Raw genomic sequence first — 12526 nt, forward strand, 5'->3', positions numbered from 1 at the left:
TGGTAGAAACAACAAACACTACATGGTCTTAAAGTTAGAAAAAGAAAGTAAACTATACATCTTAGCTTTGCCTCCTTTTGCCACTTAAAACAGCAAATTCCTTTTCCCAGGTCAGATAAGCCATCATACATATAGCATTTCTTTAACCTGCTGTTTCAGTGCTATGAATCATCCTCACCATCCTCATCATCCGAGTAACTATCTATCATGGGAGGCTTCTGGGACTTTTTTTTTCCTAAAGAGAAAAAAGACGGGATTCTGTTCGTTGACATGGATTTATTTGCTGTAAACATTAAAATTATCTTTCTCCAAGAAAGAGTTTAGGGAGAAAGTGTCAGCTTCTAACTGTCATATACACCACATGGAGAAATTGTGGGGTGGGTAGAGTGGGAGAGAGGAAAGGGAAGAGGCAGTGGTTTTAAAATATGCCATACTGGAAATATACAAAGAAAAATAGATATACTACAGAATATGGCATTAAAAAACATTGTATTGATACGTAAAATAATATATTAACAATTTTAGGCATTAAAAAAACAACTCCCTCCCTCAACAAAAGAAACTTGAAATAAAAAGACAAAGTGCTCAATAATTTCCAGGGAGATCTATATATGAGATAAACACTCTGGAAATAGTCAAAAAAGCTTGTGCATGCAAGACTGGTTTCTCCTCAGACAACAAAATGATCAAGATATAAACTGTTTTCTTTTTAATCAGCATCAACAATACATACGACACTTACAAACAAGGAATGCCAAACGGTGTTTACAAACACGGGAATATGGGTCCCTTTCGGAAGATTTTCCAGAAATGGATGTGGGTGGGGAGTCTGTTGGATTCGTGTAACACCTGTGCCCACCTATTTTACAACTGAGAAAAAACGTTTGAAGCTTCTTAGAGAACTACCAATCTTTATAAAATCTAGCAGACTACATAGTGTCTGAAATAACTATTTATAGAATATAGACCTTACTGAAATAGCAAGTGCCTATAATAACATTGTCTTCCTAGAATCATCAGACTTTCTTTTGATTTAAATCTTAAATAATCACATCTTTTTGTTCAAATCCCTTTGATTTAGTCTCTTTTTCTCTCTCTCTCTCTCTAATTTTATAATGGTTTGAATAGCTTATTCATAAATAGGCACAGAATAGTTTTACTTTGTTTTTTTTAGAAAGAAAAAGCCAAACTGCATCTGATAAGTGTACAATCCTTTGCCTTCTGTCGATTCATGCTGCACCCCTCTCCCTCCCCCACCCTTAATTTCATCTTCTATATATTACAGCTTTCCCTTTACAGCAGAAAACACTTTAAAAGTTTTATGAAAGGGGGAGGGGAAGATTGAGAGGATCCTCTTAATACTCTTGCCAGCAGCAGCAGCAGCTAAAGCCCAAGCAAGACTCAGCTTCCTAACTTATAGTCCTTGGTCACAGCCATCCTCACAATCATAGTAATGAACTTTAAAAAAAAAAAATCTGTGTGTCCTTTTTGCTTTGGGGAAAAGGGAGTGGATGGGAGCGAAAGAGACTTTTGCTTTTTGCTTTTTGTTTTGTTTGTTTAGGCAAGAATAAAAAGCTTGTACCATGGGAATCTGTGTGTAGTCCAAGGAACGGAATTCAGCATGGCCACAGCCCCCAGTTTTCAGTCACTGTTCTGCAGGACAAGCTAAGCCACAGTTTGGAGGGGTGGGAGCATGCGACAGCCGGAGGTGCTCCTTCCTTATGGGGGTGGGGAGGGGGGCTCTCGCTTTTCTCCTGGGGCTTCCATCTCCTTGCTTGCTTGCATTCCCCCCCACCTCCGAGGCTTTGAAAGTTCTCCAACTTTGAGGGCACAGCAGCATAGTCTTTCTTTCTAGATTTCCCCCCCTCCCCTTACACTTTCTCTCTCCCTCTCTAGGTCTTTGTTTTTAAAAAGGTAAAGTGTCCAAGAAAAGTTTGTCAATTATTGCTGGTGGAGGCACCAAATCTTCCAGTTTCAGGTAGAAAATACGCTGCAGGCCTTGCGTGCAGAGGGTGCGCAGTTCCGGGAGCTTGCCCAGGAGTTTCGACAAGTAATTTGGCCGGTTCAGGCCGCCGTTGTTGAAAGTCACATGGTCCTTGAGACAATTGACAATCTTGTTCTGTAGTTCTTCCACCCGTTTGGGCTCCTTCAAGCCGTGCCTCTCTGCAAAGGACAAGAAATTGCTGATTTAGACCCAGCTCTGGACAAATCTAAGGGGGTGGCTGAGGGATGGGCACTTCAACAGGCCTTGTTAGGAGACTACAAATTACGCATTGGGAGACCCTACCCCTGCTTTAACTACCCCTTACTCCTTAAAGTCCCAATGCTAAACTACATAGTTTGGAATAAACTGAAGTTTCTGAACTCAGGGGACTTTCTTTCATGCGGCTGCAAATTAGACAGCATTGTGAAATTGTAGTTGTGGGTCAGTTGCAGTTGCGACTCCTCCATTTGAGTCAGTACTCTTGAACGTCCAGTGTGCTACAGAACTATCGGGTATTATAACAATTCAAACATAAAGGTTCTCTCATAAAGCCTCTGTTCATAAGAGCCCCTTCATGGTTTGATCAATTAACCCAATACTCTGGATTGGCAGGCATGCTGAACCTTAAATTAATCACAGGGGTTGGATGTCCACCATATTAACATAAAATATGATTGGCTACTTTGTGATTGGCTACTTTGTGAACATAAACATGTCTTCGTGCATATATCTTGATTTGTGAATTCTATTCCCTATTGCCAATGGTGATTGTATAAAAGGGCAATTACTTTGGATTACTTCATATTCATCCGGGACATAATGATAAACTCTAGTTTACTTTAAGTAGGAGCATAGGAAGGTTAAAGGAATAGGTTTACGTAATCCAGAATAAAAACCTGGAGTTTGTGGGAAAAGAAGTGAGAAGAAAACCCAATATGCAGTTTAGAACTTCTAAAATAAAACAAGGGCAAGGAGTGTGACCTGTTGTGGGTTTTAACTCTATATTGGAAGAATGTGGATCTTTTCTAACTGAGAATTCTCCTCTGCCCTGACAAGTTGAAACAGGGCATGGGGCAGAGATTTTCAGCTTGCCCAGAAAGACTAAAATTCCTTTTAAAAAATTAATCTATACTCATCACTAAAATGGAGAAACTGGTTACTTATTCCAGATCACTTCATCTGAAATAAAACATCCCTGGGTGATCAGAATAAAGAGGAAGAGCCAGAAGCTGGGTCTCACCTGTCACCATGGCTAGGGCAGCGATGCAGGAAAAGGCAGAGATATCAACGTTCATATTCTGCAGGCTGGAAGAGAACTCCACAATGGAATCGATCCATTCCCCAAACCCACGGACACATTGCAGCCGGTGCAGGACCACACCATTACAAAAGATGAGCTTCCCTTCCACGGGGTTTGACCTGCGGGGGGGGGGGAAGGGGGTTTACAGGGCGGCCAGAAAAGGGGAGGGGGAAATAGAGAAAGGCAAACAACTAATTATTCGCCAAGCAATAAATGGAAGGCTTAAGAGGGACCTAATTACTGAGGAGTTAATAAAAACGCAGCTCAGCGGACCTTGAACAGCGCAGGTTTGCTCATCACAAGGATCGCAAGGGATGTGTCTGGGTGTGCACATGTATCCCACAGGCCCTGCACATCCACGTATACATTTGCAGGTGACCTTCAACTTGGAGAGAGCACTTCCTACTTACCTGTAGGCTAGCCGCAGGACGAAAAGCTCCAGGAAGGCAGATTCAAACAGCAGATCTTGGTCTTGTTTGGGAAGGTCAGTGAAGCCCGGGATCTTTTCTGCCCAGCCCCGGATAATATCCATGGAACCAGTTAAGAGATCATAAAACTGCTGGATGTGCTGTGTGTCATCACCGCTCATCTGATAATCTGGATTTGCTTGGAACTGGGATTCCATGGCAAGGAAGATGGGGGAGAGAGAGGGAAGGGGGAGGGAAGTAAGAGAAAGACCCCAGCAATTTAATGAGGCTCTCTGAAATCTATAGCCCGTGAAATTGCTAACCCCATTTAGAGGAGGGGAGCCAAGTTTTTATAACAATTAAACCTCGCTCTGGCCAGTGAAGAAATTAGATGTCCCATGGCAATTAATTCAATTAGGGGTGGCACTAGGAGGGATGGCCACTCGAAGAGGGGAAATGGCTGTGGCCAGGAGGAAGGGTCAACTTTAAACACTCTGGAAAGACACCCTGAAGCAAAAATTCCAGGGTTTGGCTTAGCTTCTGGAAAGCGTTTGGGGGGGGGGAATGAGCGGTTGTGCTAATGAAGTAATAAGGGGAAGGGAAATCTACCCATCAATCCATACACACAATACAAACATGTGACATGCATTCAGCACAAACGCCTATGGCTCTCTATCACATTTCATTTCTTATGCATTAAAAAAAATGTTCCTTCGCTTGTGGTTCTACTGTGAGAAGGGAGCAACTGATCACGCCTTGAAAAAGAGGTGACTTTTCTCTCCTTACTTAATTCAAACCGCGTGTCCCATAAGGCAGAAGAGAAAAAACAAACCAACATCCTCATAGTAAGGAGCTGAAGGTTAGTTTCCAGGAGGCAGGTGCTCTGGTCATCTCCTTTGGGAGTGTCCTGACCAGAGTTTAATCTTTCTTAATGGCTTTCATTTCCTAAGGATGTCTGAATGGGGAACATCTCCTTTTCAAACTAAAGCATTGCTTCAATTACTGGCAGGGGGAAATAACTTCTAGTATGGAACAAAACAATCCTATATACATTTAACTAGCAGTAAACACTATTTGCAAAAGCAGCCCACAGTCCGACAAGTGTGTGTGTGTGTGTGTGTGTGTGTGTGTGTATATATATATATATATATATATATATATATATATATATAGAGAGAGAGAGAGAGAGAGAGAGAGAGAGAGAGAGAGAGAGAGAGAGAGAGAGATGCAATCTGCATCTGCTTGAAGTTCCCCTTCCCCCTTCAGCAGGCACACATACACACACATACACACCAAATTCTTGCCCAGACATCTCCAAGCCCTCTGAGACACCAACACCTTGGAGGTGTCTGCACAATCACATCAAATGGGTGGTGGAAGGGAGAATGACCTTACTGGGGACTAGGCGGATTTCATTTGGTGGCCCGAGAGGGGGGACCCCCGTAGGCAAATATTGTCTCCAGCTTACCCTGGAATAGTCCAGGCTGGTCATAGCCGGGTTGGAGTCGACATGAGCTCTCACCAGGGCACTGATCAGACTCACCGGGGGCGAAGGGGGAGAAGGCTCCTGGGGGCTCTTCGGTTTCGAGGGCAAACGACCCCTTCGGCCTTTTAAGCTGTCTGTGCGAACTACTGAAAAAGACAAGATGCCTCCACTCAGAGATCATGCCTCAGGTCGCCCGGCCAGGCAGAGAAAAAGAAAAGACAACACAACCACCCACCCACCCATCTAATGTCCTGTTTTTCTACTGGGGTCAAAACTTCGTGGCTGAATATATCAGCCCAGAGAAAAAGTTTCCAAAGAGGAATTGGGGCTGTTGTCATATTTTCCGGACTTCCTTTGGCTCCTACGGAGCTCAGTTTCCAAACATGAGGCTGACTTTTTTAGAAACGAGTTTAGGAAAAACATGTAAGAGATTACAAACCCTCCTGACGTTTCTTCGCATAAACCCCAATCTGCCCTGACCCTGGAATCCCTTTAAGGTTAAAACTAAGGCATTCCGCAAGCGCCTTGTCCCAGGAAAGGTTATCTTAGGTCTAGTCCGGGTTTTCAGAGGCCTTCGCCTCCTGCCATTACCCCGAGGGTTTATGCTCTGAAGATGGTCCCGAAGGACCTGGGTGTGGGGGGGGGAGCCCTGGGCCTCCCAAGGGTCAGAAGAAGCCGCCCGCGGAAGCTCAGCTGGAGCTTCGCCGCGCCTCCTCTCGCCGCTGCTGGGGACGCGGCTGCTCCGCCTGTGCTTCTGGCCACCCCAGGCGCCCGCCCACGGCAGGCTCTACCTTCTTTGACCATGCCGACCCCAAGGCACTTCTGAAAACGACAGTATTGGCACCGATTCCGACGGCGTTTGTCCACGGGGCAGTTCTTATTCGCTAAGCAAACGTATTTGGCGTTTTTCTGGACGGTGCGCTGTGGAGACAGGGGAGAGAGGGGAGGTGGGGGAAAAGGAGAGGTGAGGAGCTGAACAGAGCGGAGCGGATCCCCGGAAGGCGGTCCGAGTTTGAGGCGCTTCATGGGCTGAGAAGATCCCTTCTTCTTCCTCTCTCGCTCTAGCGGTTTCTCCTTTTCCAGGTCCTCTAACAAAAAATTGGGGAGCGGGTTCTCCGAGTACCGTCTGGAGAGCCTGCTATAAACTGAACGATTAACCCAAACCCGAGGCATTCCTATGAGTTTTTTTTTTTTTTAATTCCTTTTCTTTTCTTTTCAAGGATGCGGTTATTCAGTTAAGAAGTTACGGGGTGGGGGGGGGACACAATTTAATTCGACCATCGGGATTGCGGATCTACTTAGTTAGCTAAGACGGGGTTCTCTCTTCTAACCAGTCCTAAGGCAAATGAATTGCAAAAAAGCCCCCTCCCCCCCTCGCGCGGCTCAGCTCCTACACAGACAGGACAAGAGCCCCCACACAGACCCCACACACACACCCCAGGTGGGACTGGAACTGACGGAGGAAAAGGTGGAGAGATTAGGAGAGGGCAACAGGCGTTGAACACTCCCAACAACTCGTTCTCCACTGCAGGTCGTTTTTGTAGATTATAGCTTGGGAATAGGCCTTGTATAAATCAGCGCATTTTAAAAGCCTCTTGGACCGTGGATTGGGTATGAGGGAGAAAGGAAGAGAAAGAGAATCGGGGCATTGTGGCACGTTCCCTTCCGAGCTTCACAGCTCCGATTAAATTTAAGCCATTCCCGATTCTTTCAAACGTTCTTTCTTTCCCCCTGGCTAGGAAAAGGATGCAGAGGAATTCATCCGCTAAAAGCGGCCAGTTCCTCTTCTGCTTGCACTATCTCCATCAAAATCTAGGGCAAGGGAGAACGTGGTAAAATAAAGGGCTGCGTCATTTGGGGGGGAGGTGTCATAGGAATGAAATGTTATTTTTAATAAAGCAAGAAAGCTAGGCCTCAAATCTGTATCAGGACAATAAAATTGAGGGTGTTTTTTTCCTGTGGTGAGCGGCATATTTACATCTAGTGTAGATAGATGTGGCCCAAGTACAAGGAGCCCGAACTATTTTAGAGATTAGATGGCAAACAGCCTAATAAACGGGCAGTGAATATATGCTGTTTAATAAGGTTCTAACCCCACTAGCTTCCCTCTTCCTGAGCTTTTTCTCTTTCCCTATGAACTAAAAACCTAGTAAGTAAATGTGGATTTTGATCTAAGACGCCTTTATCATTCTGAACTCAGCTAACATCTGGAGACAGGAAGGGGGCTAAGACTAGATCCTCAAATAGAGATCCTGTTCTTTTCTTCTAGATGCCCAGTCTCAAGACTGACAGCGGCTGGAGTCTAAAGCGAGTTAGTTTCTACTCAGCAGAGGCAGGAACTTGAAGATAAAGGGAAACGGTGAAGGAGATGGACGGAGGGATGGGAGATCAGCGGCATAGTACTTGGCATCGGGGAGACAGGCACACACACGAGATTCCCGCCGTTTCCCTCCCCCCCCCCGCCTCCCCAGGAGGCAGCCTGAGCATCAGCTCACCTTAAAGAAGCCTTTGCAGCCCTCGCAGGTGCGCACGCCGTAGTGCTGGCAGGCAGCGTTGTCTCCGCAGACGGCGCACAGCCCCTCGTTGGAGGGGGAGCCCCGCGAAGGCGGCGAAGGCACCTGGGCATCCAGGAGCTGGGAGGCATGCCCGATCTGCAGTCCGGGGAACCCGACGGCGGCGGCACTGGCCTGCTTGCGGATAGGGTTGGGCAGAGCGAAAGGCTGCCCGTCGTGATGGTGGTGATGGTGATGGTGGTGGTGGTGGGCGCCAGGCCCGTGGCCCGAGGGCTCCCCATTGAGCGGTAGGGCATGCAGGGGCCCGTCAAAACGCATCTGGCAGCTGCCCACCGGCATGCCGGGCGGCGATTGCTTGAAGGAGAAAAGCGAGAGACGCGGCACCGCCGTCGGGGCTGCCTTATGCACGCCGCCGCCGCCAGCCGCTCCTCCTGCCGCCCCACCGTAAGCTTGGTGGTGATGGTGGTGGTGGTGATGGAAGCCGTGCAGCGGCCCGGCCTCGTCCCAAACGCTCTGACCCGGCGCGAAACCAGCGGCCGGGGTGGGCGGCGAGGCGCAGGGTTTGTAGTAGACGGCCAGCTCATCAGGCGCCTGGGGCCCGCCGGCAGCGGGGGGCTGCGGCGGCGGCGGGTAGCCGTGGCCGTGCAGGGGCAGCTCCTCGACCTTGATGGAGGGCGCCGGTGGCGGGGGTGGCGGGGGCTGCGACGGCATTTGGTAGAGGCAGGGCGGCTTGACGTCGTAACCCGCAGCGGCGGCGGCAGCGGCGCCGTAGTTGTCCATAAAGGTACTGAAGCTGGGGAGAGAAGTGGTGGCAGTGATTTCAGTGTTGGTCAGGTCCATGCTAAACTTGACAAACTCGGGCGTTAAGAAGTCCGAGCTGTATTCCCCGGCAGCCGCCGAGTGGTGGTACGAGTAGCTCTGCGTGGCCGGGCTGGCTCCTTGCGGCGAGGACCCGTACTGAGCCTGGACGCAGGGCATGGCTGCAAACGAAACACGGCACAACAAGAGCATGGCTCAGCTTTCCTGGGCAACAATCCCATTCCTCGCCCTCCCCTCCCCACCCCACCCACCCGCCCACCCTTCCCACAAAGAGGCCAAGCCAGGAGGGGAGGAAGGTGCCAGGGAAGACAAGAAAGGACAAGCGGCGGCAGAAAGGGAGGTAAAACGCGAACCGTAGGGAAGTGAGGAAATGGGCGAGCAGGAGGGCTTGCTATAGAGAGAGGGGAGAGAGAGAGAGAGAGAGCAGCGAGGTCTTTGCTAAACGTCGGTGGGGGAGGAGACGGGGGTGTAAGTAGAAAGCAATGCCCCCGCTGCCAAGTACAAGGGAGGCTAGATGGGATGCTGAGCTGCCCGCGCTGGAGCTGCTGAGAGTGGAGCCCAGCACGCCCCCTCCTCTCCTCTCTTCTCCACCCGCACGCACATGTATGGACGCGGTCCCTCTCTCTCGCCTGAGTTCCGCCAGCCCAACTCCGGCTAAAAGGCCGAGGCCGCTTTCTCCGGGTTTAAGAGAATTTTGACTTCCTGGTTGGCGGGGCGGAGTGGGGGTGGGGGAGGTGAGGAAAGGGTCAACCCGCGTCACCCACCTTCAGCCGCGTGAGTGGCGTTTTCGGGAGAATTGAAGGCAGACAGCGTCGGAAGTCAAGGGAGAGACAAGTTGCCGAGACTTGAGCGAAGCGCTGGTGACTCCAGTCTGTCCGGTTGCTCCCTGAAAAAAAAAAAGACGGGCAAGGTGCGGAGAAGGAGACGACGTTACTTTTGCAGCCTCACCCACCTGGACCGGCAACGAGGCAACGAGGACTAGCGGGCGCCACAAAATTCCTGCTTCTGCCAGGCCCTGAGGTGGCTAGTGGAGCTGGGAATACAGCCTCCCAAAAGCCGCTATAGACAGAGAGCGTCTCTTCCGCTGGCTGGAAAAGAAGAAAACCTTTTTTCTTTTCTTTTTTTTGCCTGTGAGGCTTTTCTGGTTGCCGTCGCGCTATTTGATTCCCTCATTGTGCAACAAAAGTATTCAGACACTCAAGTTATTCCTCCCACCCCCGATCCCTAATAGCTTGTCGACACGCATCTGCCCGCAGAGATGCGCGCTCACGCAAACTCTTACACTTGACAGCTCCCGCAAGCCTCCAGAACGCGTGTTTGCCATCCCATTGGGCTAACTTCTCTCCAGCGGGGCGTCAGCGGCGTGTGATAAGAAGGAGAAGCGCGACGGGAGGACGGGGGGAGGAGGAAGAAGAAGAAGAGGGGCCCACGCTCCCCTTTCCCCTCGACATTCCGCCACTCTCCGGCTTCCAAACCTTCAAAGGGGGGCAGAGCGGCAGAGGCGGCATTTAATTAGAGCACGCAGCCGCTCCGCTGGCTCGCACGCGCGCGCACAAAGGCGCAAGCAATTAAAAGGCCAAAGAAAGCAGCAACCCGAGCCGCCGGAGTTGCGCGCCGGGAGAGCTGGAGGGTCCGAAGGATGCGCGCGGCCAAGCGAGGCAGCCGAATTGAACGGGAGACGGGAATACCTCTGCCATCTCTTCCGGATCCCCTTCGGAACTGACGCAAATCGTTTTTTTCCGGGGGCTTTTCCAATGATTGCATCCTCCGATATCGCCCCCCCCCCGAACAGCTTCCCACGCGTACAAGTAGCAAACCCTGGGAAGTTTCATACTTGGACTGCTCAGCTAGCCTCTCTTGGCGACTCCGCTTTGCTTCTATTCCGGAGTCTTGTGCCCTTAATTCAAAACTCCGTTCGAAGCCGACAACCCCTCTCACTCTGGCACAACCTGCTATCTAGGCCGTTTCAGCTAAGGCTGGGGGCGATTTTCCTTCTTCCCTGCCTCCCACCTACATCAGGCAAGGAGGCCGACCGGCCTCGCTATTAGGCGACGTGCTCTGGAGTAATTTATTGCAGTCTGCCCACCTCCGGCGGCAATCAACCTGAAAGGCAGCGTATTGCTCCAGGACCGAGCGCTGGTCCTCCCTGCGCTCAGCCTTGTCGCTGACGGAGATCAAAGTGTTCCCAAGTAACCCAAATCCTCCGCCCAACAACTTTTTTTCCCCTTCCTTCCTGCGTTTGAAGTCCCTCCGAGGATGGAATGCCGCGGTCCTGAACCCCGAAAACCAAGCTCAGGGGTTGCGCTCAAAGTTTCCTCTTCCGGCTTTCTATCCGAAAATCCACACTTTTGGGGGGATTGGAAGTTGCGAGGTGGGCTGCGAGAAGGTCTCCGGATCTGAAGGCCGATAGGCGAGGCCCTTTTAAGAGGTACTTTTTGGATAAGCCTGCACGGGGCGGGGGGTGGGTGGGGTTAATATTTTATATCTGGCAACCGCGATCTTCCCCGGTCCCAATCCCACCCACCCCCCATCTCACCCCACCCACTCCATCCCATCTCCTGGCTACTTTTCTTTGCCTGTAAGGGAAAAAAACGTTGCACCATCCAGCCAAAAGACAGAATATATTCTCCGTCGCAGTCCACTTACTTGTTAGGTGGCGTGTCTCTTTCATTCATTCATTCATTCATTCAACTGTTGGCAGTTCGGATTCCCAGGGCGAGCGAGCGGGCGGGCGGGCGGGCGAAAGGAAGGAAGCAGAGAGGCGCTCCTCGCCGCCGATCGCTTCGTCCTCGCTTTCCTTTCGCCTTCACTCGCCTCTGCCAGCGCGCGGACACACACTCTTCCCTTCGCTCCTTAGGGAAGTACAGTACGAGCGAAGCGCGGGGCGAGCAAGCAGGACAGACTGGCCCTTCCCTCCAATGTGCCTTTGTTTATGTGGGCTCTGTATTGCACAGCCAAATGCATCCCAAGTCTTCAAACGTCAGTGCACGTCAGTGCCGCCTTGCCCAATCAGCCAGTCAAGGGGCTGGATCTCTCGGTACAGTTGGCTAGATCTTGCTTTGGTAAATTTCCGACGTGACATCACCAAGAGTGGCGCTTTTAAGGTGGGAAACGGCTCTCGCTGCTTTGCCTTCACCTTGGCGCAGCTTTTGCAAAATTAGGGACAGATCCTCGACCCTTTTCCTTCCCCTTTCCCTGGTCTGGGGCTGGTGCATCCGGAGATCCGAGACCGTAAACAAAGACTGAATACTCCCTTTCTCTCCCCGCCTCCCCCCCCCCGTTGTCATAAATTGGTCCAAGGATCTCTAGGCGCTGTCAATCCATCGCGCGCTCTACCTCCCTCTCACGGCCCCGAGTGTCTTTTTTCCACATTAAACTTTCTCACCAAGCGGAACAGGTGTGTGTTTTCCAGGTATGTTCGCTTTCCACAGCGAATGTTACAGCAATTTACGTGGGATGTCCACCTACCTTTGATCTGTCTAGAACGGCGACTTCTTACCCGTCCCTCCCAAGTACCACCTTATCTCGGCGGTATTCTCTAGAGAAGGCACTTTACAGGTAAAAAGACAGGAATGTATTGACGCACCCAGTCCATCCTTTTAAAGCAGAGACAACGCATTCAACAAGTTGCACAATCGTTCCCAGACCGATTTACGTCCTGAAACATACTTCTCTCGCTTCCCCCCCCTCTCCCCCAGTTGCGCTTCAACTGCTTAAAAAAAAACCGCCCACGGATGCTATTATATTTGGAGGGGGAAAATATGTGTGTGTGTGTTTGCAGGCGCGCGTGCCCTCAAGACAAATATATAAATTAGATTCTAAATATTAGTATTTTGATATTTTATAGGCATATAACCAAATTGAATACAGTCCCGTTTTTGCAGCTGAGTAGGAAACAAGTTAATGGTCAAAGTCCACGGCGTGCACGTGGGTTACAATCACTGCCACCCAGAAGGAATCGCTTACAGGGAAGTAGTGCTTCTACTCCGAGCGTTCTGATCTGGGGGGTGGGGGGTG

The 12526-nt window shown here is 50.2% G+C and overlaps 1 protein-coding gene across 2 annotated transcripts; it reads right to left on the bottom strand.

Moving 5' to 3' along the window:
• Positions 1–256: 256 nt before the first annotated feature.
• On the bottom strand, positions 257–11417 carry NR4A2 (nuclear receptor subfamily 4 group A member 2). 2 transcript variants are annotated; one of them, XM_060687970.2, is made up of 8 exons: positions 11156–11417; positions 9274–9395; positions 7673–8670; positions 5969–6098; positions 5235–5323; positions 3695–3897; positions 3225–3403; positions 257–2163 (listed from the first exon to the last, which is right to left on the bottom strand). In XM_060687970.2, the coding sequence occupies exons 3-8, from the start codon at positions 8666–8668 to the stop codon at positions 1907–1909; spliced, it is 1854 nt and encodes a 617-aa protein (XP_060543953.1). In that variant the 5' UTR covers positions 8669–8670; positions 9274–9395; positions 11156–11417; the 3' UTR covers positions 257–1906. The 2 variants fall into 2 exon arrangements, with proteins under 2 accessions (XP_060543953.1, XP_034281236.1); XM_034425345.3 differs by having other exon boundaries at positions 5160–5323.
• Between the last annotated feature and the right edge of the window lie 1109 nt (positions 11418–12526).

This window comes from Pantherophis guttatus, chromosome 1 (genome assembly GCF_059756535.1).
Source record: "Pantherophis guttatus breed Tessera chromosome 1, ASM5975653v1, whole genome shotgun sequence".
NCBI classification, from domain to species: domain Eukaryota; kingdom Metazoa; phylum Chordata; class Lepidosauria; order Squamata; family Colubridae; genus Pantherophis; species Pantherophis guttatus.